At 42.4% G+C, this 25,910-nt stretch overlaps 1 protein-coding gene across 1 annotated transcript in view; it reads right to left on the bottom strand.

Annotated features, from left to right (window-relative positions):
- Positions 1-17,768, bottom strand: part of SMAD3 (SMAD family member 3) — a 165,214-nt gene extending 147,446 nt beyond the window's left edge. The window contains exon 1 of the mRNA XM_027851976.1: positions 17,364-17,768. Within this exon, the coding sequence (XP_027707777.1) occupies positions 17,364-17,569 (206 nt within the window). The 5' untranslated portion in view covers positions 17,570-17,768. The remainder of the gene's footprint in view (positions 1-17,363) is intronic.
- Positions 17,769-25,910: the final 8,142 nt, after the last annotated feature.

Genomic DNA, 25,910 nt, shown 5'->3' with positions numbered 1-25,910 from the left:
CATGGCATTATGGGTGTGGAATACTGTATATGCCATAAGACTCAGGTGATGTGTTGGTTAATTTTGTTGAACTGCTTTTTTCCTCTCTGTTTCTTCTTAATTTTTTGTTACAAGGGGTAGCTCCCTGAGAAGGGGGTGGGTGAAGAGGGGGATATATCAGGAAATGAAGATGACATAAAAACAAAAGATATCAATAGAGATTTTAAAATTAAAACTTTTTGAAATCTTATTTTGCAGAGCAGTGATAAGAACAGGTATAAGAGTCACATCAGTTCCATCTGTTAAATACTTAATGTGGTCTTTCCTTCTATTTCACAGGGATTGAATGGATTTGAACAAGTAGGTATTCCACATTAAGGGCACACTGTTGAGATACAAAAAGATTTATTTCCTTCCTCCCCTGGCATCAGAGGAGGAATAGGAGACTGACAAGTCAGAATCAGATCTCAGATCTCTGGGTTCTAGATCCAGTTTTGACACTCACTCACTCACTAGCTATGTCTACATGTCAAATGCATGTCAAATCACTTAAATCTGAGTTTCCATTTCCTCATATGCCAAGATTCCTAAATCCCTAACAGTTGAGACTATTCAAAAACGGAATGGGCTACTGGGATTGGAGGGGAAAAGGCAATGAAGGCCCGAGTACTAGAGGCCAGATGACCACTTAACAGGGATAACATAGAGGAGTTTCAGGATTTGGGTATGGGCTGGATTAGATGGCCTTAGAGATACCTTCCAACAGTATTTATAACTAGATGTGTAACTACCTGACATTACCTACTTGATTGACAGGCAAAATTTTGAGGATGAAATGAAATAACAAATAAAAATAACTTTGAAAAAATAAAAAGCATTATAAAAGTACAAACTAAATAAAGCAATTTACTTTATAACTAGCTGCATCCAGTGGACCAGCACTCAGTCAACTAGAATTTATTAAGCACCTACTATATGCCAGGCACTATGCTAATTAAGCATGGGACAGCAGCCTCAGATTATAAAATACTAAGTGCTTGACACATTTCTATGCTATACAGAATACACCAATCCAGGAAGAGAGAATTGTTAGTGAATAAACTGAAATTAGTATCAGGAAGTTTCAATTCCAATTTGGAGAGCTGAATTTTCATGGACTACAGCACCAGCATCAAACATTTACTAAATAACTCAACCACCCGCAGTTAGGCAGCATCGCTGATAGAGCACTGGGTCTACAGTCAGTAGGGGACTTGGTTCAAATCTGGTCTCAGACATTTACTAGCCATGCGACCCCAAATGGGGTCGTGAAGAGTCAGGCACGACTCAACAACATGGTAGGCATTAGCATATGAAGATTCAGTTTAATTCACTAAACATTTATTAAGCACCTATTATGACAATGTGCCAGATGTTGAGGTCTCTGATGACAAATCAACAGTCAGTTCCCTCGAGGAGTTTATAATTCCTTCTAGAAGAGCTTAGATTCTCCCTCAGGTAGAAGACAGCCTCCATCCTTGAGGAACTTAAAATCTAGTCGGGGAGACAGTTCAAATCTGTAAAGATAAACGACCCCAAGTTGCAGAGACAGCTCAGACCTGCCTGTAAAGATAAACTGCAAGATGGAGCTTAATTTATTGGAACATAGAGCCTAATGATAAGACTCAACACCTGCCATCCCAAGACGACTTTTCAAGTCTATCTACCCTCTCTCTATTCACAGAGGCTCATCACCAGCTTAACTGCAGGGTTAGAGTTGCTGGTGTTTTACTTTTTTGTTGTTGTTCAGTGGTGTCCAACTCTTCATGACTCTATTTGAGTTTTGTTTTTGTTTTTGGCAAAAATACTGGAGTGGTTTGCCACTTCCTTTTCCAGCTCATTTGACAGATGAGGAAACAGAGGCAAAGTTAAATGACTTGCCCAAGGTCACACAGCCAGGCAGTGTCTGGGGCCAGATTTGAACCCAGGAAGAGGGGTCTTCCTGATTCCGGGTCCAGCACTCTATGCACTGTGCCACCTATCTGCCCCTGTTTTACTTTACCAGGTCTCAAAGACCATGGACTATGTCAAAAAAGGGAGCAACTATACCTTTAAACAGACCCTTGATGTATTAAAGTAACTATTATCAAGAACCTTAGCAATTAACCCAAGTGATCCTGCTAATAACGACGTACTCTGTGTACACAGAATGAGTTTTCTCAAATGATGATAAGTAAAACCAGATTTCAACCAAGTTCAGAGGGTCTAAGGCAAGTTCTTATCCTGGGGTCTATAAACCCAGTCCATGGACAGTTTTCAGGGGACCTGTAACTTCAGGTAGGAAATTTTACACCTTTTACACCTTGATTTTCACTAACTTCTCATTGAAATCTAGCATTTCCTCCAATTATTTTAAAATAGGACTCTGAGGAGTCTATAGGGTTCACCAGACTGCAAAAGGAGTCCATAACACAAGGGCTACCATCGTGTCCACTCTCAGACCTGTCATTTCATTAGTACAGGGAGTTAGTTCCCCAGCTAGGATGCCGCCTCTACTTGTGCAGACTGGGAAGAGAACTGTGTAGGGAACTGAGAAATTCAGTGATTTGCCCAGGGCCATACAAGCCAGCCTCTAAATATGTGTCATCCCAGGGATTCGAACCCAATATTATCCATGAGAACATGCTGCCTCTCAGTGTATTGTGACCGTGAACTAGATTATTTCAGCAACAGTATAAATTTCTGTTAAGGCGTGAATGAGATTCAGAGGCTTGAATCTAAGTGAACAAGCTGCATTGACCAAAATTCACTAGATAACTGTCCAATTCTCTCCTTTATTTTTTTATTGGTAGTTTTAATCTCTATTGTCATCTCCTAGTAATAAACCATCCAGTCTATTTGTTGGTGATTTGTCCAGGGTCACACAGCTAGAAGTGTCCAAGGAGTGGATCTGAACTCATGAAGACGAACCTTCCTGATTCCAAGCCCAGTGCTCGATCCACTAAGCCACCCAGCGGCCCTCAAAAACCATTAAGGCTCAAATTTGGATCTAGTGTCCATGGACTGGGTTTATGGACCCCAGGATAAGAACTTGCCTTAGACTCTCTGAACTTGGTTGAAATCTGGTTTTACTTATCATCATTTGAGAAAACTCATTCTGTGTACACAGAGTATGTCGTTCTTAGTAGGATCACTTGGGTTAATTGCCAAGGTTCTTGATAATGGTTACTTTAATACATCAAAGGTCTGTTTATAGGTGTGGTTGCTCCCTCTTTTGACATAGTCCATGGTCTTTGAGACCTGGTAAAGTAAAACGGGGGCAGATAGGTGGCACAGTGCATAGAGTGCTGGACCCAGAATTAGGAAGACCCCTGTTCCTGGGTTCAAAGATTAAAACCAACCAGGGTTACTATGAGGATAAAATGGGATATTTATGAATTGTTTAGTATAGGGTCTAGCACACAGCAGGTGCTACACAAAAATGTTAGTTATTACCGTTGCTGTTATTATTATTAAGTTATAGTTGAGCTGAGCTAATCTCTCCAGTTCATGCTATCTCTCCTGTGCTACAGAAACAAGAACCTCCAGACATAGCAATAACCAAGAGGCTGGTATCCAAGCTGATCATTCCTATTCCCACAATGCAAAGCTGCATCCTGGAAAATAAGGGAGCACAGGGACTGCCAGTAACCAGAATGGTCAATCAAAAAACTCTGAAAACATGCCTTCTGCTCTTAAGACTTGAAGGCATGGGCAGCTATATTGACATAAAAACATGAGTCATGAAATTTTTTCTTCTGAATCCCTAATAGCCCCTCTCCCCCTTGGTGGCACTGATTCATAAAAGTTTGTTTCCAATACATTTATTTTTAGTCACTTGAACAATTAAAGAAAGGATGGGTGGAGGTGGGGGTGGGGTGGAGGGGAGGGCAGTGCCACCTAAGAATCTGTATTGTTTCCCTTTCAATATTTTGATTGGACCCCTTTTTTGCACGTCAACACTTTACTCATTAATTCAAGAAACATGTATTTAGCACCAACTGTGTGCAAGGCTCTGTGAGAACCTGCAGGAATACCTCCATACCAACAAGCCCAGACCCCTAGGAACCACTCTTGAAATTTGGGGTTTTGTTTCCTGCTAGGGTTTTCTGGGGTGTTTTGTTTTTTTTTTAGTTCAAGTGTTTGAATATTGAAAAATGGCAACGGCCTTGGGGAAGGAGAGACCCAGGGGCAGGCAAGGTTGTTGTTGTTTGCTTTTAACTTGAAGGGCTAAGCACGATCCAGCTGCTCTCACTCCGTGCCACGCCTCTCCAGGAGAACCAGTTTTTTAGTCACATATTCAGGGGGAAGAGGACATCTATGAAGGGGAGGAAAAAAGCCCACAGCAGGGAAGGTTCTAATCAAAAGGAAAAACCTGATTTCCATCACAAGCCCCTGCTTTCAGCCACTTGCAAAGACTCAAAAAGTCCTTCCTGGCTCAATTATTCTCTTTTTGGTCTCAGCCCAAAGGTGATTTTTAAGGGAAAAAATGCCTTTGGGCATTTTTCAGTTCTGACAGGGCAAAAACAGACTTAAAAAAATACACAAAAAGCATTACTATTTTTTTTAAGTTCAGTAAAAAATGGTTATACTGAGAACTACAACTTGGCAGGGAAGTAACTGTTGATGTCACTTACTCCTCTGCCGGTTGTGGAAGCTAACTGACTGGGTCTGTAAACCCGGTGGCAGGCCTCAAGGACCAGCTCTCTTCCAGCACCGTTTACACTCGGCGGACTACAAAGCATTTTGGACAATACGGCTGGCAGATTTACCCAGCAAGTATTGCAGGACACAGGAAAAGTTAAGACTTCTGGGGGAAATTTTACCTTTTACATTTCCTCACTGATGTTTAAACTTGTAACCTTCACGCTGGCTCACAAAAGGTCCGTGCTTACGCAAAAAAATATAGCATTTCTTTATATAGATACACGAAAATAAATAAAGGAAGTGCTCTTGGTAAACTTTTTCACATGTGTGCTCTTTTTTCCAAACGTATCCTCTATGATGTCAGTCTCACATTTGACCGTGTGGGGCATTAGTGGGTCATCAGTTTAAGAAAACTTCTTTCAGACGATAAAAAACTGTAAGAAAAGGACAAAGCTCATTTTCCTAGCCAAAGAAAAATGTTCTTCTGCTGGCAATCAGAAGGAGCTGAATATTCCATTATAAAGTAAAATCTAATTGAGAGGAATGAGGAGGGGGACAGGGGAAGAACAGCATGCATTCTCTGAAAACTCTGACTTCTGAGTTCTGTCATGTCAAGTACACACATTAGTTTGCTCTAGACTGACAATGTTTCTAAATAGAGTTATTATCTGGGTGTGGTAGTCCTCACAATCCTTACTACTATAGGGAGGCTGAGGCAAACAGATCACTTAAGTTCAGGAGTTCTGGGTTTCAGTGGGCTAAAGTCATTGATGTGTCTGCTCAAAGTCTAGCACCCATACAGTGAGCCCCCAGGGATCCAGCACTCACCGGGCTGCATAAGGAGGGGTCAGTCCATGCAGGTCACAAACAGAGAAGGTCAAAGCTTCCATGCTCATCAGCAATGGGGATCAGGCCCTGAATGGCTGGAATACCTCCAGCCTAGGTGATAGGGAGTTTCAATGCAGCTGTTCTTCATGACTCCATTTGGGGGTTTTCCTGACAAAGATAATGTAGTGGCTTGCCATTTCCTCTTCCAGCTTATTTTACAGATGAGGAAATTGAGGCAAACAGGATTAAGTGACCTGCCCAGAGGCACACAGCTAGTGTCTGGAGTCAGATTAGAACTCAGGTCTTCCTGACTGCGCCTGACACTCCAGACACCACGCCACCAAGCTGCCCACGAGAACCAGTTTGAAGCAGATAGAGAAAGAGAGATAGACAGACAAATACAATTACAGTTATATAAATATATGTACATATATACATATGTATACATATACATATATTACATATATAACAAATGGAGGAGCTTATGGATCCTTTAATGATTAAGAATAATTAGCTGATCAATTGTTTGCATATAAATCAAATCATTGAAAATAAGTTTAAGTACTTTTAATAATTCTTCTGAAATCCTGTTAGTGTGCATTTAAAAAAAAGGAGCTGCTAAGCAAACTTCAGCCTGTTTTATCTACATCTATCTGAACTAAAGACAGCTTCTACTGTGTTTCCATTTTTTATTGTTCCCAAAGACAAAGATAGCTAACTGATAAAATATGTACAGTAAAGGCTCACCTATCCATGAGCTTAGTGAGGCACAGGAAATAAGCAAAAGACCTCTGAGTGACCAAAGTAGATGTCATAAAAAGTGCTGACTTCATTCATAAGAAAGGACCATGGCCCTTACCTTGCCACAGAGCTGATTTATTCTTACTCTACATACACTTCTAGTCAGCTTAATTAACTGGTTTCTAAGCCCTTCAATTGCAGATTTGAAGCCCAAACTACTGCTGGGAAGGGGGTGGGGGTGGGGAGTGGGGAGGAAAAGCTACCACCATCAGACAGAATGACAACAGGGAAAAGTAACAACCAACACATTCACAGCAAGGAAAGAGACTGAAAAACTATTAAAAGCAGACTCAAGAACTTAAAAATCACAATCTTCTAGAGATCTTTTTAGAGCACAGGCAAACTCCTAAACATAGATCCTAGGGATCGTATTAAGGCCCAATTAAATGATGCCATTATGGTAAAAGGGGAAAGACCATGGCACTTGGAATTAGGATGCCTAATCTCAAATCCTGGATTTGCTATTTACTAGTTATATAACTGTGAGGAAATCACTTATCTAATTGGCGCCTCAGTTTCTCCATAATTAAATAGAAAATAATACCTAAACTCATAGGGTTGTTTTGAGGATGAGATGATATATGTAAAGCACTTGGTAACCAATCTAAAGGGCTATATATAAACTTCTTCACTGAAATCTTACTCTAATAGAACATTACCTTGGGTTCTTCGTGTTTTTACCAGCAGAGAAGGTTCTAGCAGGTTCTACAATGCTGAAAAGAATTTGAGTAAAGACATGGTGATCAACTGCATGTTTTTGAAAAGCTCATCAATAGAGGATGGAATTATCAGGTAACAAATTCCTTCAGTCAAAGTGACTCTGGAAACTGTCTACTAAGGTATGGAGAAATTATACCCTACACTCCTGGTGAGTATTCATACATCACAGATCTTTGAAATAGTATCATCATAATTTATTTTTAATAATTCTGAGTCATCAAGAAACAGTTAAATTATGTTCTATTTTTTTAAGACGGCAGAGAAGTGTGCAATATGCTTTGGAAAGGTTTCCACCCAAAGAGGTTAAAATAAATAGTCTTGATGCTTAGAAATGCAAGCTCTCTGCTATCTGGAAAAATCGCCTCTCCAAAACAATTCATTCCCTGGAGGTTCCAAAGTCTAGTAATATTCTGCTAAGAAACACTATTTCTGGTTGCTACTTACAGCAGGGGCCTCAAATAATAAACACTGACTTCTGCCATGCATTTTACATCATGACTTCTGCCATATATTTGTCATTTCTAAAAACTGTTAACCATTTAAGAACCAAGGGTCTATCAGGGCCCAATGAACGGCTTTCTGTCTTCTGACTTTACGAAACATTAAGAAGTAAGCTGAACCACCTTTCCTTCTTTGCAGAAGTGAGGGACTCCAAGTGTGAAACATTGGGCATATGGTTAGACTCAAGCTAATATGTTTGTTAGAAAGGATGGATGGCTCACTGGTTGCGGAGGCCGGAGAGAAAGATTCAGAAAGGAGGGTGATGTGAAAACAAAAGATCAGTAAGAAATTTTTAAAAGAAACTACATTGTTTCAATCCCTCCTCAACTGTTTCTCAAACAGGTCAGCTAAGGGAGGCACAATTTTTAGTACCAAAGAAGTGTTTTACAAGTTAGCTAAAGGGTTTGGTTGGCATGAAAACACACATAATGACGGTAACGGTAAAAATAGAGAAAGTCACTCTTTTCCTGAGATCTTCTTTGTTTAAACATTTGGAAGAGTCTAGCAAAATGATACAAGCCTATAATCCCTGATATCTAGGAGGCTGAGACTGGAGGATCACTTCAGTTTGGGAGTTACGAGTTGGAGTTGGCTAAAGTGTCTTCACTAAGTTGTCTAAGGAGGGGCAAACAGAATAGGTCAAAGCTTTCAGGATCATCAGCAATGAGGCTGGCCCTAGGCGGCTGTAGCACTTCCAGCCTGGGAGAGATAGCCTAGCCTCAAAAAAAAATAAATAAATAAAGAGGTCACTGGAGTCCCCCCCAAAAAACAACCAGCAATATCCAATTATTCCCTGGGATCATTTGTACTTGAGATAGGCTGACTGAACCTGTAGCTGAAGAGACAACAGACCTGCCCATAGCAACATAATTACCAAGAGCTTCTTTTCAGTCAAGTTGGTGCAAAAGGATGCTTAAGCATCTGTAGAGGTTACAGCCAATCTTCCTAGTTCTGCTCAGTTAACAGTCAAAAGGGAGGGTTTCTTCTGCCTTTACCAGCAATCTTTTTCAGTCTGTTCTCTTCCCTGCTAACCAATAAAATCAGATGTGGATAGGGGTAAGGTATGAGTTGGGGGTGGAGAAGACAGTCACACAAGTACATCAAAGGAGGCAAGGACAAAAGTTAATTAGGACTATTCATGAGCCTTGTTGAATGGGAATACAGCATTCCAACCTTGGAGAATTTAATTGCATGGGGGGAGGGGGAGAAAGAATTAGATAACTGGGGAATAAAATCTGATTTCAATTTAATTTCGGCACTGCTTGGTCCTATTTATTTCATAGAGGATCTCATGCAGAATAATGCCATTACTGTGTATCAAATGGCATTAGAATCTCCTAATAAATTAACAAGTGAAAATTAATGGTCGCTCAGTCCATTAAATCTTGTTAATTTTATTTCACTTATAATAATACAGTAATAACAAGTTTACATTATTAAACCAATATTTATTTTTAAAGGACTCATTTGAATTGAATTCCTGATGTGATAAGCCTGAATCGGATTCTCTGATTTCATCAACACATTTCTCATCACAACTAAATGGCTACTATATTTGTGGGCCTTTTCTATTGCCCAAAATAAGTTACTTTAAAATTAATGTCCTTGCAAAGAGGCCTTTTTTTTGTTTGTTTTAAACTTACTGGAACTGGGGTAAGAATCTCACATATTTTAAAAGCACATTTAAGATTTCTCTTTGCCAAAAGAGAACCTTGAACTTGGAATGTGTGTTACTATGAGGAAAGTGTTTTTCAAATAAAATGATATGTAAATATGAAAAAATTATGAAGGAGATGCAAAACTAAAACACAGAATTGTGAAATATAGTGTAAATGCATAATTTCACAGAATCTCTGTCATGACTCTATTGTCTTCTGTTCTAAAAATTATTTTTAAAGTTATCAGGTATAGGCAGTGATGATTTACTTGAAATTTCAAAAGAAGACACAAAAGGGCTATTTTTAAAACCACACACATTCCATTAAATCTTACTATTCCCTCTATGTTTATTCAAATGCACTAAGATGAGAATGTCGCCTTCCTTACAAACTCAGATCAGCTGCCAACACATTCAGAATTTACCTAAAAATCAGAATAATTTGTTTAAATCAAATTTCTCCCAGCTCACAACTGCTGTCACTTCTTTGGTTTTCAGATAACTTCTCATGCCACAGGGAAGACACAGTAATGAAAAAAAAATCTTATTAAAAAATATTTCCTTCTCCTTATTTCTCCTTTGATTACTGTTTTATTAGTGTCTTGGGAAACCTCTCTAGCTTCAGATGATTTTGCAAGTTTTTCAAGAAAAGTGACCTCATGACAGTCTTTCTTACTTAAGCGTACTTTAACTCCGTGCTTTCCAATTAAAACCTGGATGCTGTTGGACAAATACTTTTAGTCTTCTTGAAAAGAACAAAGAAAGCTCAAACTCAGCCTAAGAAAGCAGAGATGACAACCACTGTGGAGAGTATGAGACCTGTTTTATTCTCTCTGGCAAGATTTATAAAATTAGGAAAATATACAGAGAACACCAACCTCTCAAAATACAAACATGCTTTTTGGGCTTTCTGGAGAGGAAACAAGAGGTCAGTGATTAGAGGAAGGGGTCACTGTGAAATCAGTTACCTACTGACCTTAGGAAAGATGCTGGTTGGATTGCTATGAGGGTTAAAACATTAAACTGATAAGCAAGTGGCCTGACTGGCATACATCAGCAAATGAAATGTATTCCAAATTCTGGGCTCCAAAAGTCCAGGAAGTTTAAAGTGACAATCAATCAATAGATATATACCGAGTTCCTTGGGGCAGCTAGTGGCACAGTGGACAGAGTGCCAGGTCTGGAGTCAGGAAGACTCATCCTCCTGAGTTCAAATCTGGCCTCAGACACTTACTAGCTGAGTGACCCTGGGCAAGTCACTTAATCCTGTTTACTCCAGTTTCCTCATCTGTAAAATGAGCTGAAGAAGGAAACGGCAAACCCCTCCAGTATCTCTGCCAAGAAAACTCCAAATGGGGGTCACAAAGAGTTGGACACAACTGAACAAGTGCCTACTTTATGTCAAGCACCGTGCTAACCACCCGGGATACAAAAAATGCAAAAGGCAATCTCTGCCCTTAAGGAGCCTACAATCTAATGGAGGCATTAATATTCGGCAGCAGCCAAGTCCTCTCCTGGTTCTCTAATTCTAACCTATCCCAGTCATCAGTTAGAAACAGTCTACTACAGAAAGAAAGGAACTGAACCAAGCAGGAAATCAGCAAGCAGGGATTGAAAGCAGGATCTAAAACTTAGTAGCAGGGCAACCTTAAAATCATCAACTCTGCCGCTCTAAAGTTCAGTCCACTAAAGATATTTGTGCTACCTTTCTCATGGGGTGGTTGTGAGCATTAAACGATGATGATAATAGGCAGCATTTATATAGCATTTTAAGGTCTGCAAAGCACTTTACATGTTATGTTACTTGATCCTCACAACAACTCTGCCAGGCTGGTAGTATTATTTCATTTTCATTTTGCAGCAAGGACTCCCGAAGCTGACAACCTCTGTTAAATGACTTGCCCAGGGTTATGTATCTAGACAAAGCACTTTGTAACTGTGATGTGCCACATAAATGTAAGCTGCTATTACTGAAACACAGCTTTCCTCTCTCCAGTACTTCCTGGTGGTGTTTGCCCCTTTGTGGTTAAGAAAGGCAGAGACAGCAAACTCCACTGAGAGCCAGGAAGCAGTACTCAAGCCTAAAACTTGACAGTGATGGTGGCACTCTAGGGATGAATTTATAAAGGGGAGGGCACAAAGTGAAGCCTTGAAAATGGGTGCCTTGTCTCCTTACTCAAGTACACTCCTCCCCCTTCCTCATCATCATCATCGATAGCATTTATATAATACTTTAAGGCTTCTAAATAATTTTACACATATTATCTCTATTTATCTTCACAACTCTGGGAGGTAGGTGCTATTATCATTTATCTGCAGACAAAAGCTAAGTGATTTGCCCAGGGTCACACAGCTATTAAGTATCTGAACTCAGGTCTTCCTGACTCCAAGTCCAACACTCTGGCATTATGGCACCATCTAGATATCTCGTTATAAACTTTGTTAGTTCAATTGTGTCTGACTCTTTGTGACCCTATTTGGGGTTTTCTTGGAAGATTCTGGGGTGGTTTGCCATTTCCTTCTCCAGCTCATTTTACAGATGAGGAAACTGAGGCAAAAGGATTAAGTGACTTAGCCAGGGTCACACAGCTAGTTAAGTGTCTGAGGCCAGATTTGAACTCAGGTCTTCCTGACTCCAGGCCTGGTGCTCTATCCATTCTGCCACCTAGATGCCCCATTATAAACTTAGGAAGAAAGTTAATAAAAATATGAAGTGGGGGCTTATTATATTCTTTTTTAAACTCACTGGCCTGGTAAACAAGCTTTTCTGGTCTGGTAAGAGAATCATAGATTTCGAGCTAGAAAGGAACTGGAGGTGGACCTAGAAGTCACCTAAATCAACTCCATCATTTTAAAAATTAGAAAGAGGGGAGCAGCTAGGTGGCACAGTAGATAGAGCACTGGCCCTGAAGTCAGGGGACCTGAGTTCAAATGCGACCTCAGACCAAACACTTGACATTTACTAGCTGTGTGACCCTGGGCAAGTCACTTAACCCCAATTGCCTAAAAAGAAAAAAAAAGAAAAGAAAAAAAAATAAAAGTTTAAAAATGAGAAAGAGGCCGAGAGAAGTGATTTGCCCAAGGACACATAGGTCATAAGCAGCAGAACCAGCACTGGAACTAACAACCAACATCCTTGAAATCCAAATTGAATATGCTACCCACTGATCCACGCTCCTGATGGACAAAGCTGAATTAAAGGGAGTCTCAACTAAAGGTACACATTAGAGGTGCTGATTTGTAGTGCGCTGTTCCATTCATTCCTTCTATCAAAGGAGATAGTACTATAATCAAAAAGAGCCCATCCTTTGGAACTCCAAACAACCACGACCTGATACTGCACACCTGAGCAGTAACTCATGAGCTTTTGCAAAGAACCCACTTCATCAAGTCAGAAATGTTACTGATAAAGATGCCAGGTTATCCCCCTTCAAAGGCAGCTGTCTTCTCTCTACTTCTCTTTGCTCCAGTCACCTCAGAGCAGGAAGGAGGATATGGTCTCAATGGATAGAAAGTGGCCTCAGACTTAGGAACACCTGAGGGCTGTCCTGCCCCCAACACATGCTGGCAAGTTACCCTGGGCAAAGTCATGGTCTGTCCATGCCTGCCCCCATGAAATTTTTCTAAGATAAATTTCAAGAACAGTTGCTAATCTGCTTTGGGAGAAGGCATTTCCTCACAAAGTATTCCTTCCTTCTCCTCACACGGCTATCTTTTCCTTAAGATGCATCCCAGGCACTGTCTTTTGCAGAAAGCTTTCCTCATCTCCTATATGGCTAGTGCCCTCCCTCCCAAACTCTCTTGTTTTTTTAATGAGTGTGAATATTTGCATTTATTAGCTTTCTATAACTGCTGTACATGCTTTTATATACACTTATTGTCTACTTCCCTTAGAATATGGCTCCTTACAAGTAGGGATTGTTTCTAATTATTAGTATTTGTATTCCCAGCACCTAGCACATAGTAGGCCCTTAATAAATCCTTGCTGATTGAATGACTGATTATTAGGGGAGTTTTCTACAACAGTGAAATCACAGGTCCAGATCCTCCCGCAAAAAAAGTATTTGCATCCACCTTATCATTAAGCTATAGCTAATGTTACCTCACACAGAAAACAAAGAATGAATAGTATACACAGAAAAAAAATTTTTCTTCAAATTATCTAGGTACTAAAAAAGATCAGAGTACCATAATGCCCATTTCTAGAATGTAGGAATGCAAGCAGAGGCCTCTAGGACATGAAAACTAGTTTTACAAACCTTGAAAGTACTGTTGTTGGTCAGCTGTGTTGGACTCTTGGTGTCCCTTTTTGAGGTTTTCTTGGCAAAGATACTGGGCTGGTTTGCCATTTTCTTCTCCAGCTCATTTGACAGATGAGGAAACTGAGGCATACAGGGTTAAATGACTCACCCAGGATCACACAGCTAGTAAGTGTCTGAGGCCTGATTTGAACTCAGGAAAACAAGCCTTTCTGATTCCAGGCCTGGTATCCTATCCACTTTGCCACCTACCTACCCTTAAAGTGCCTAGTATTAGCTATAATGATTATTAGCTATTATTATGAAATTGGAAAATGTATAAAGAACAGTACTCCTGAGGTCAGGAGAGAAACAGGTTCAAAGCCTCCAATATTTACTATTTTTGTAACGTTAAGCAAGCTTGCTATGGTCTGTGCCTCAGTTTCCTCATGTATAATATGGGGACAATAGGCTGGGTGTTGAAGTAGATAAGAGTGCAGGACCTGAAATCAGGATGACCTGAGTTTAAATCCTGCCTCAAACATTTACTGGCTGTGTAACTCTAAGAGTGTCACTTGACCTCTTCCTGCCTCATATTTCTCTCCTGTAAAATGGGGATAATAATAGCACCTACCTCCCAGGGTTGCTGTGAACATAAAATAAGATAATATATGCAAATCATTCTACAAATCTTAAAAGTGTGATATAAATGCTAGCTATTATTATCAGTGTTATTATCTTCACAAGATATAAGGTGCTTTGTAAATCTTAAAGTTCACCCCATATAAATACCAGGTCCTAGTTGTATGCAATCTGGTTGTTTCTTCAGCTCTGTTGCTCAGACCATACAAACATCCTTAGACTGTGAGCTTTCTGAGGAAAAAGCCCATGTCTTGTATAAATGCTGTCAAGTGCTGAAATAGACTTCCTTAAAAGTGTAAGCAACCCTGGACTGAGAGTCAGGAGAACTGGGTTCTAACCCCATGGGTTCTAACTAGCCATGTCACTAGGGAAAGTTACCTCCCACTGCTAGGTCTCAAGGTCCTAATCTATAAAATGAGATTTGTGGAGATGATCCCCAAGATCCTTTCCAATGCCAGTATTCTATGATTCCCTAACAATGCCCCATACCCAATCAAGTGATTAGGTGCTATTTCCTTCCATTTAATTCTCCAGACCTCAGTGGTGAGGGCAGACAATTTGACAAGTTGTCTGCAGATTCAGGTTAATGCAGGGCTATTGCAGACATGCTGCTATCATTAAATCTGTAGCTAATTACCTCCATTTTTAATTTTCTGCCCACAACCAACACAGCAGTGCTATCTTATGAAACAAAGGAACCCAGAGGTTCAGGCACAAGATGCTGGCATGAAAATCCCATTTTTCTGAAGTGCATAGCAATCTTAACTCCAAAGAGCTGCGCCTGGGGAGAGATGGGAAAATACAACTCTGCCAGCCTATGAAAGCTTTGCATCCCAATCAACAATGCAAATTCAGGACAGGATTTTCCCAGGGGTCCTCTTGAGACTAGGGGAGAGACAATGACTGAGCTCTTGGAATTCCAAAACCATCCTAGCACATCAACTCCCTCTCACTAGAGCAGAGGTTCTGGAGCTTTTTTGCATGGTAGACTACTTGGCTGGTTTGAAGCCTGTGGATCACTTCAAAGGATAATGTTTTTAAATGCATGATATAAAATACATAGGATTACAAAGAAAACGAACTGTGCTGAAATACAGCTATCCCCCGAAAAAGGTCACAGATTAAGAACCTCTTTGCCCTAGAGGACACTTGATGTCCCAGTAACGATCTTGTTTAGACAGTCAACTGCAACATGAGGTTTTCCTGAGCCTATGACAGCAAGACAACTCAGGTGATGACTTCTCACAGTAGCAAGGAAAATCAGTGGGACAGGGTGGTTGCAGAGCCCAAAAGTTAAATGACAACAAGCTACATAAATTGTTACTTTCTAGGAATCCCTAATACTTCAATTAAGAAACAGAGTATTTTGTAAGCATCTCCTCCTACCTCTACACTTATAGCTGAAGCTTATACACTTCCTGATCAGGTAAGTGGGTGAGTACTATCAATCCTCCTTGAGAAGTAATTACCCAAGGGTCCTGGAGATAACAGAACCTGGGACTGAAACTCGGGCCTTGTCTGCTATCAGACCATGCCTACCTGTTGTTTCAATCATTGCTGGCTCCTACGCCTGCAGTATAAAACTAAGCTCTAAAGACAGTATGTCTTCTTTCTTCTTTTATTGACTGTATTTGCCTAAAAAGAAAAATCAAAGCATGAACTTCATCGGTATTTCCAAATGAGGGCTTCTTCACATGAACAGATGCAGCATTGTGAAGACTGGCCCCAGTGTTAAGACAGCCTGGGATAAATACCCAGGCATTGAGAGTCTCCTTCACAGCTGCTCCAAGGCAGGTGGTGATGTGAGAGGATACATTCCTGGGGCTGAGAGTGGCCCTGAGCTGATGTGGACATTGGAGTCCTCTGCTGGCCAAGCACAAGCCCAAGGAAGCCCAGGTAACCTGGATTAAATCAGAGTCCTGGATGGACCCAGTCAAGAGCAAATCCCCAGAGTTCCTTCAGAACAGAACCGATCCTAGAACACGGAAGGAAAGGAGAAGCAGTGGGTAAATGGCTCCCTTCTCTTTTAATTCTTCCTCCACCTCTCTCTCCCCTCCCCCTCCAATCTACCAAAAAACACTTTAGCCAAGCCTCTAGGGAGTCAGAGCAAGTCACTGACCCTTTCTATAAGCCATCTGTGAAACCCCTCCTCATCTTCCCCTCATAGGGATGCTGTGAGCATAATAGAGGATAAACAGATGGGAAGGTGCTTTAGAAATAAAGACACTATAGGAATGCATGAGATTAGCCGAGGCCTACTTTTGTAGGCATCTTTATCACAGAACCACTCCGCTTCCACAGGCTCTAAAGAGGTCTGCATCAACCTGAATCCTGCTCAAAAGAGAAGCATAGACACCACCCACTCGAGGACTGGCTACTGGCGTTCCCCCGGGGTCTTCACTGTCGGTTCTAAGAGTTTGGGGAGAAAAAGAAACAAGTTCAATACTAACTGCTCTCTTCTTTCAGAAAGTCAATGCATTAATTAATCTGAGCTGTAAGTGTGCAGGAGCGGAGGGGGTGTGGGGAGTGGGGAGGGAAGAAACTGGCAGAACTGAATCTAAAAATACTCCTTAAAAAAAAAATACTAATCCCAAATGCAAAGAGAGAGCGAGAGAGAAGGAATCTGTCAATCACACGGGTCCAGGCTTCTCACCCACAACCCTAGCCCCGGCAGGCCCTCCCTTAGCTGTGCGGACTGCATTCCTTGGAAAGGGGGTGGGGGGGGTGGCAGGAGGGGGGGAGAAAGACGGAAGGGAAAGAAAAAGGAGGGGAGGAAGAGACAGACAGACAGACAGAACCACCTATACTAGTGCGGGGAGCCGAGGCCGAGATTGCGCTGCTGCTGCTGGGGAGGAGGGGCGCTCCATTGAGCCGGGCTAAACAAAGCGGGAGCCCCAAACAAACTTCCAACCCGCACGCACCCACCCCCGCACCCCTACCGCCCGAGAGAGAAAGCCCCACGCTCCAACAGCCAGCCAGGACCCCCGTCCCTCTCGCCCGCCACTAGTCCCCCAATTCCTTCCTCCCGGGCTGGTTTGGGCCGCGTGGAAACCCTGGAGTTTCCATCTTTGCAGAAAAGGTTTTGTTTGGGTACCTTGCCCCCGCTCCCCCCCCCCAGCCCAGACACAAACACACACACACACACACACACACACACACACACACACACACTCACTCACTCACTCGCGGCCGAGCCCTAGATCGCGCCCACTTTTCCCCGTTTCAAACACATACAGAGGGGCCAGGCCCGGGAGTGAGAAGCAGCCGCCGCCCGTGCCAGTGCCGGTGCCCGTGCCCTGCTCTGGCTCTGGCGCGGGCACCCCGGATCTCACCTGGGAATGGTGATGCATTTCGTGTTGATGTTCTGCGTGGTGATCGCCTTCTCCAGCTCATCCAGCTGCCCGGTCTTCTTGAGCTTCTTGACCAGGCTTTTGACCGCCTTCTCGCACCACTTCTCCTCCTGCCCGTTCTGCTCGCCTTTCTTCCAGCCCAGCAGGCGCTTCACGATCGGGGGGGTGAAGGGCAGGATGGAAGACATGGTGGAGGTGAGCAAAGGGGGGCTCCCCCCGAAGGGGGAGGCAGGCAGGCACACAGAGAAGACGGGGCGCCCGGCCGCGGCCGGCCAAACTTCGCTCCAACTCCCTGCTGGACTCCCGGCGAACTTTCCTCCCGGACCTCGGAGCCTCAAACCTCGGGGCCCGCGGGTGACCTGAGCTCCGCCGCCCTCCTTCTCCCAGTGCACTCAAGGGGAAGAGGGAAGGAGGGACGAAGGGAGACGAGAGTCCAGGCGGTGGGGGTGTGGAAGGGCCACGAAAGCAGCAGCAGCAGCAACAGCAGCAGCAGCGAGAGAAGAAAAAAGTTTGTGTTTCCGCACGGTGTTGCTGTTTGGGTGCCGCCTCTGGGAAGAAAAGTCCAGCCCACGAATCAAAGTTTGTTCTACTTGCTCGCTTTGATGCGCAGATCCCTCCGCCTTCGTGGCCTCCCCTCCTCTCGGCTCCCTGATTTCTTTCGCCCCCTTCCCTCCCCTTCCCCTTCTTCCCTCCAGGCCTCGGTGTGTGCGCTCAGGCTCCCGCCCCGATCCTAGTCTGTCTCTCATGCAAATCGGCGTGCAGCCTCCTTTCCAAGCGGCTGTCACCGCCCCCTCGCCCGCCGGGGCTCCCTCCCCGCCGCCCCCAAACGCGCCGCCCCGTCGTCCTTCCTCCGTGCGCCCCCCCCTCCCCTGAACTCTAGGCTGGCCTTAGCGGTGGCGCCCTCTCCGCCCTCTGCTCCCAGAGGAAAGAGACCAGCCCTGGGTCCCACGCCAAACACACCCCCACGTGGGCGTTGGTACTGCGGAGCGGCTCTCCCGAGAGAAAGCTATAGCCTGCAAACCACCCCCTCTTCCTTTTTTCCTGCGACGTCCCTCGCTCTTAAGCCACCTGATGACACCCAGGAGCCCCCGAGAAACTCGTGCTAAAGGCTGAGGGGAGAAGAATGAAAAAGAAATGGGGGCAATGCCGTAGCCCCTTTTCTTTCCCAGGGAGAACCAACTTGAGAAAACTGTTTGTTTTTTTTAAGTTGCGTCCTTGCAGTTCAAGAAAACTTTAGTGTCCTTCTGAACTTGGGGAGCAGGGGCGCGCATTTCCACACACACTGACTGCCTTGTCCTCCTGTCCCCCAAAGCAGACACACGTACAGCACCCTCGTTACTCCAGTTAAAGCAACCTGGTTGTGTTCAATCTATTTCTCTTTCATTCTCCGTAAAATACATATAACCAGAATTTCGAACTTTTTTGTTTTGTTGGGGGGGGCAGAGAAAGGTGAGGAAGGGGATTGCACAGCGATCTGCTTTTCGAGGCCTGATTTTAAATCCCAGGAGAGTCTCAGAGGTGGAGATTAGAATGGGGATTAGGATGGAGCAATCTGAAGAGAGAAGATATGCTTAAACTTTTTACCTGTCTAAACTGAGTGGATGAGACCTTGAAGGGATCCTGGAGATCGTCGTTGGTTTTACTGAGTAGGAAACTGCGGGTCCTGGAAAGAGAAAGTGACTTGCCCAAGGTCAAACAATCAATTGTAGCTGGGTTTAGAATCCAGTCCCTTTGACTCTAAATTCAATGCCCATGAGTTTTGAGTTCCAAAGTAGTGTGTACCCAGATGTGGGGAAGGAAACCCCTGAGAATTTAGGTTTTCAGAGTTATACTGAATGAGAAACGGACAGAGAACAGAAAAGACAGGAACACTAAAAGGGGCAGGAAATTGATAGAAGGGGGTCTGGAGCACAGAATTCAAGGCTCGCAGTCTTGAGATAGCATCCCAGTCTCCTTGGCTTCCCCCTGACCCCCCCCTCCCCCATCAACTCCCACACGCAAACACGCCAAGTGCCTTTGTTTGTATGTTTTTAATAGCAGGAAATCCTTGGGGTGAGGGGGGGAAAGTTATCTAGGAAACCTGAAGAGGGTGCAGAGCCACGAAGCCTGGAGGAGAGCAGAATCCACATAGCCAGCTAACCAGCTCCAGGGGTTCCTGAGGTCTCATGGTGGATGACTTAACACATCCTTGTGAGTTAGGCTACTGTTGCTCTGGGTTATTTCTCTGTACTCCCAGCCCTTTCCTAACGTCAACACTGCCCCAGCTGTGGTTTAGTGGGGGAAAAGTCCTGAACTAGGGGTCAGGACAGCTGGGTTTCTACTCCTGGTTTACACACACACACAGACTAAATTGCACTTTTGACTTTGGATAAATTCAGTTTTCTCATCTATAAAATGAGGGAATTGGGTTAGCTAATCTTCAAAGAGTGTCTCAGCTCTAAAAGCACATGAATTTCTGAAAAAAATCTATCCTCCAATCCTTGGTTTTCCCAGTCTGCAAAATGGGGATAATAATCGCGCCTCAAGGTTGTATGAGAATGAAATTGCGTGCCTGATGAAAGCGTTTGCAAAAGCAGTAATGTAATGAAACTGTTAGTATTGTTTCATATCTATACCTCAGTTCAATCAAGTGTCAACATTACAGCATAGGAATTTAGCAATGAAATAGGTAGCCAGAAAAAAAATAGCATCTTGGGAGTAATTATCAAAATATGATGTCCATGGTAGGCAAAAACACTACAATAGCCATATACCTCGGTTTCCACCTTTAACTTGACATTATTAATAGTAGCATTAATTCAACAAACGATAAATTCACATAACAATAAATACTTATAGGGGGAAGGGAGAGGCATTGATTAAGCACTAAATGCAAGCTCCAGGAGGTGTCCAAAAAAGTCTAAGATATGGGTCTTTTCTTCTAGGATCAGGCAACTTAGGGAGACAAAGGATGTACATATGAAGACAGCTAACAAAGGAATGAAAAAGGCATTTATTAAGCACATTTGTGAAAGTCACTGTGTTTTGTGATATAGGACAGATGAGTGTTACAGACAAATGAGAGTTGCTAAAGTTCAGAGGAAGGAGCGAGAGAGATCACTCTTACCTGAGACAGCTTTGTGGGAGGAAGATGAGACTCAGGCTAAGTTTTAAAGAATGAAGAGGAATCCAACAGGCAAAAGGAAAGGACACTCCAGCCTGGAGGGAGGCATGAGCAAAAACAGGTGGGAATGTACAAGCCATATTTGCAGGAACAGGGAGTAGATTTGTTTGTCTGTTGAGAAGAAAGCAAGAAACTCTAGCCATGAGGCCTGCAGGTGGTATTTGTCCCATGATGACTGAGGGCTATAAAGAAGAAACCTCTGAAAGACTCAGGTTTGTCCTGAGAACAGAACGTCAAACAGGCAGGTATCAGAGTCAATATCATCCATTAACATTTTGGTCAGACTCTGACATAACATTTTTCTCTGACTCTGAGCTAACTGTCACTAGCTCTGTGCTTAGGCTGAGGCTAGCTAAATCTTCTTGATGTTAAGTTAGAGTCAATCCTTGATCTCTAAGGCTAGCTAGGTGATGCAATGGATAGAGAACTGGGCTTGGAGTCAGGAAGACCTGCGTTCAAATTAGGCCTCAGGCACTTACTAGCTCTGTGACTGTAAGCAAGTTACTTCATGGCTATTTGCCTCAGTTTACTCATCTGTAAAATGGGGATAATGATAGTACTTACCTTGCAGTGTTGACTCTGATGATCAAATGTAATAATGATTGTAAAGTACTTAGCACAGTGCCTGGCATATAGTAAGCACTATATAAATTTTAGTTATTAGTTATTATTAGTGTTTCACCACTATGGATGCCATGGATGTGAGATGTACATCCATGACAGACAGAAGAAGAAACAGACAATATTAGAAGTAGCAGGCATGTTAGAAAACATATAAAATAGGCTCCTCATTTTACAGATAAGGAGGAAATATACAGTAAAAGATCTCTGGCCTGAGACTCAGTAACTCTCCACAAACTAGCTGTGTGTGAGTAGCCCATTTCACTGGGACATGCAACCAAGGAAGTCTACTTTTTTTAAGGCTAATATTTTTTTAATGTTATTGGACTCCATTTAAAAATTCATCATACAACCTAAAGAAACTAAAACAACAATTTTAAAATTAAACTTTGTTTAAAAAATACAAATTTAAAACTAGGCCTTGTACCGTTTGTGTGCAAACTGTTAAGAAGAGATATAAAACAGTAATTTTTTAGAGACAATAAGGTGCGCCTTTTCATGCCTTACTCTTCTGGGCCTTCAGTTTCCTCATCTGTGGGGTGAAAGAGGGGGATGAAATGATCTCAAAGGTCCCTTCCAGTTCTAAAATGTTTTATATACCTAAAGCTGTTAGTTGGTGGCAGAAGGAAGCCTAAAACAAGGTCACCAACTGCTAGCCTGTGCTACTAGAAATTAGTGACAGAAGATTCTAGGCCAAAGTGGACTCCCTCACTGGGGGTGGTGAGATGAGGGTTGCCTAGTGTTGGTCATACCCTGTTGAGTTAATTTGCATCCAAACCCCTTACAACCTTTCTTCCCTCACTATTCCACTAAAAATTCCTTTCTCAAAAGTCATCAGTTAGAGAGGGTGCCCATCAATTGGGGAATGGCTGAGCAAGTTGTGGTATATGAATGTAATGGAATACTATCGTGCTGTAAGAAATGATGAGCAGGCAGACTTCAGAAAAACCTGGAAAGACTTGTATGGTCTGATGCTGAGTGAAGTGAGCAGAACCAGGAGAACGTTGTACACAGTAATAGCCACGTTGTGCGATGACTAATATTGATAGACTTAACCCTTCTCAGCAGTGCAAGGATCTAAGACATCTCCAAAGGGCTCATGATGGAAAATGCTACCCACATCCAGAGAAAGAACTATGGAGTTTGAATGCAGATCAAAGCATACTATTTGCTATTTTTTTTCTTCTGTTGTGTTTTGTTGCCTCTTTCTGGTGGTTCCTCCTATTGGTTCTAATTCTTCCTTACAACATCACCAATGTGAAAATATGTTTAATAGGAATATATATGTATAGCCTCTCTCTCTCTTTCTCTCTTTCTCTTTCTTTCATCTATTCCTGTGTCTTCAGCTACTACTTCTTATGAATGATTTCTATATCTCTATTCTTGACCACTTTTCTGAACTTTGTACCAGCATCTCCCACCTACCATATCTATTCCCTTTGGCTTCTGATTAAAACTAATAATTGCTTACCTGGCTGCTACCTACCACAAACAATTCACTCAGTACTTTAAAGGAATCCTAGTTTCTCTCTCTCTTCTCTCCTCCCTTTGGTGTTTCCACTAAAGTATTCTCCTCGCCTTGCTCACTCTGGGCCAGCTGATTCTGGCTTGTGTTTTTCCCAATGTTCTTTCTGAAAAGGTCTTCTTACCCCTAAACAGCTTTTCCCCAGGCATTATGTTAGTCCATAGGACCTAGCAGAGAGAATGACACTTACATTTTGAACTTATTAATCTCCATTCTCGTCTTGGGCCAGCTGTTAATCTCCAATCATTTTAAGCAGGAGTTATTATTATTATTATTAATATTACCAAAAGAATCTCCAATGTAAATGTCATAGTTGCAAGACTAAGAAACAGCATTAAACAAAAGAAAAACGCTTTTTGTATGAACACAATCTCAGCACTGGCATCTTCAAAGTGCTCATTAAAGATACTAAAATTGTTTTTCTATTTAGTCAACCTTTTATTACCTGTTCCAAAAGAAAGGAGACCAAGTACAGATAATACAAAATATATTTCTCTCTCTCATCTATTCCTGTGTCTTCAGCTACTACCTCTTACAAATGATTCCTAAATCTCTTTCTTGACCACTTTTCTGAACTTTGCATCAGCATCTCCCACCCATTACAAGACATTTCTAGCTAGATGTTCTACTTGCACCCTGATGTCAATGTATCCTAAATTGAGCTTATCATTTCCTCCCCACCACCTGCTCCTCCTTCTGACTTCACTATCCCTGTGTGTGGCACCATCATTCACTCACTCTCCCACAACTTTAGGGCTCCCTTTTACCACACTACTGGCCTACCACAAAGTCTTCCTACTTCTGCTCCCTACTCCCTACCAACTCTCCCCCAGTCCATTCATCATCCCACTGCTAGAATAATGTATTTTATTCATAGATCCAGTCATATCAGTCCTCTGCTCAAAAAACTTCCATTGCTCCCTACAGCCTCCTGGTAAAGCTCAAATTCCTTTCTCTGACACATTCAAGATTTTCCATAATCTGGCCTCCCCCTGTCTTTGCAGCCTTATCTATGATTATTTCCATCCATTCTCTAGCCAAACTGGAGGGGCTTTCTTCCTCCCAAACATTCCAACCTCCACCTTTATGTTCCCACTTTTCCCATTTGCCTATGGAACTTCCACCAATATTTTGAGTTTTTAAAAATAATTGTGATATAGTAAATTCAATCTGTAACTTTGCAAGCTATCCTACTTGTCTGATTCCTTCTGACTTTCCTTTGGTTCCTTTCTGTGGGTTAAAATAAAAAAATGTTTCAATGACCCTCTTTTCCTTCTTCTTTTTCTTTTTATGCTACCATGAGCTGGTAGGTGGTGAAGGGGTTAGAGCACCAGGCTTAGAGTAAGGGAGAACTGAGTTCAAATCAGGCCTCAGGCATTTACTAGCTGTGTGACCCATAGTCACTTCACTTCTGTTTCCTCATCTTTAATTATAAATATTATATTATGACTATAATAGCACCTGCCTCCTATGGTTGTTGTGAGGATCAAATAAGATAATAATAGTAAAGCACTTAGCACAGTTTCTGGCCTATAGCAACTGCTATATAATTGTTAGCTATTATTTTTATATCCTACCCTCTCCTGCCCAGCCCCCTCCATATTACAAAGAAAAGAAAAACAAAGCCCTTGTAACAAATATACATAGTCAAGCAAAACAAATTCCTGCATCAGTCATATATAAAAACATGTGTCTTACCTTGAGTCCATTTCTATCAGTAGATTGGTCATAGACCAGATTTCTCAAGTCTTTCCAAGTTGTTGTTTTTTTTATAATGTATAAAGATATAAATTGTTCTCCTGGTCCTGCTTGCTTCTGTATCAGTTTATACAAGTCTTCCAAGGTTTATGTGAAGCTATCCCTTTCATCATTTCTTTCTTTCTTTTTTTTTTTTTTTAGGCAATTGGGGTTAAGTGACTTGCCCAGGGTCACACAGCTAGTAAGTGTCAATTGTTTGGTCTGAGGCCAGATTTGAACTCAGGTCCTCCTGACTTCAGGGCCGGTGCTCTATCCACTGCACCACCTAGCTGCCCCTTTCATCATTTCTTAACACACAATATTACTCCATTGTATTCACATGCTATAATTTATGAAGCCATTCTCCAATAGATGGGCATCCCCTTAGTTTCCAGGTCTTCACTACTTCAAAAGAAGTATTTTTTACTGAATGCTATTAATATTATTGCCATTGATATTATTGTACAAATGGGTTCTTTCCCTCTTTTTTTGCTCTCTTTGGTGTATAGGCCCAGTACCCACAACGCCTTAAGACAACCTACGTGCTACCTCCTCCAGGGAACTTTCTCAGGTTAGGGAAGTGGGAGGTGGGGAGAAGCAGCAGGGAGAAGTAGCCTCGCATTTTAAAAGGAAGCTGGAAGAAAAGTAAAAAAAAAAAACCCCACCTTGGTGTGGAGATATATCTAGCCATGACCCTGGGATGATTTGGGGTCAAGGGGACTGGATTTGTAGGCAGGAAGCTGCCTGTGCAGGGAGCTGGTATGGTTAGGACAGAGTTGCACTATACAGGTTGCCTGTAATGACAGGATAAACAGCGTGGGCAGGCAAGGCTAACCAGTGCCAAGTCTGAGCGAAAGGGCAGTGTTTGGAGGAATATTTTTAGATCTCTCTCAGAAGATCGTAATTGTAGGTTTTAGAGGGGTAGGGGATGAGAAGGCAGGATGGGGTGGGGGGTATCTTTGTGAGTGTATGATTCTGGGTTATTAAATTAACTGTAGGTATTTTATATGTGTTTGTGTTCCTGTGTGTAGACATATGTGTTTATGTAGGTTTACCCTTCACACGTGTTCTACATGTCATCTTGTAGCATCTGGCTGTGTTTGTATGTATCAGTGTTTGTGTCTGCTACTATGCATGTAAATAAGTTTTCCCTTTCCTAGTGTTCCTTCACGGGCTGGAGAAAGATGACTTTAGCTCAAAAATAACAACCTGGGTTCAGCGATTCCATGATTCCTCCAGCCTAGAAGTCTATCTCGGAACCTAGGCACTGGTTTACTGGAGATCATGGTAGTTAACTTCAGTAAGGTGGATTTAAAAAAAAAAAAACAGCCAGCCAGGTTCACCCCCCCCACTCCAGATGAAAAATGTGAACTCTGGAAAGTGAGTAGGAATAGGGCCCTCCTCTCCAGCTCCTCATTTAGATCGCACTGCTTGACTCTGAGTAATTTGACTGATCCTATAGATATGAACAAAGGCCTGGGAG

The sequence above is a fragment of the Vombatus ursinus genome, unplaced genomic scaffold, assembly GCF_900497805.2.
Source record: "Vombatus ursinus unplaced genomic scaffold, bare-nosed wombat genome assembly UNPS02009205.1, whole genome shotgun sequence".
Taxonomy (NCBI): domain Eukaryota; kingdom Metazoa; phylum Chordata; class Mammalia; order Diprotodontia; family Vombatidae; genus Vombatus; species Vombatus ursinus.
The sequence above is the reverse complement of the archived record's forward strand: the minus strand, read 5'-3'. Positions and strand labels throughout refer to the sequence as shown.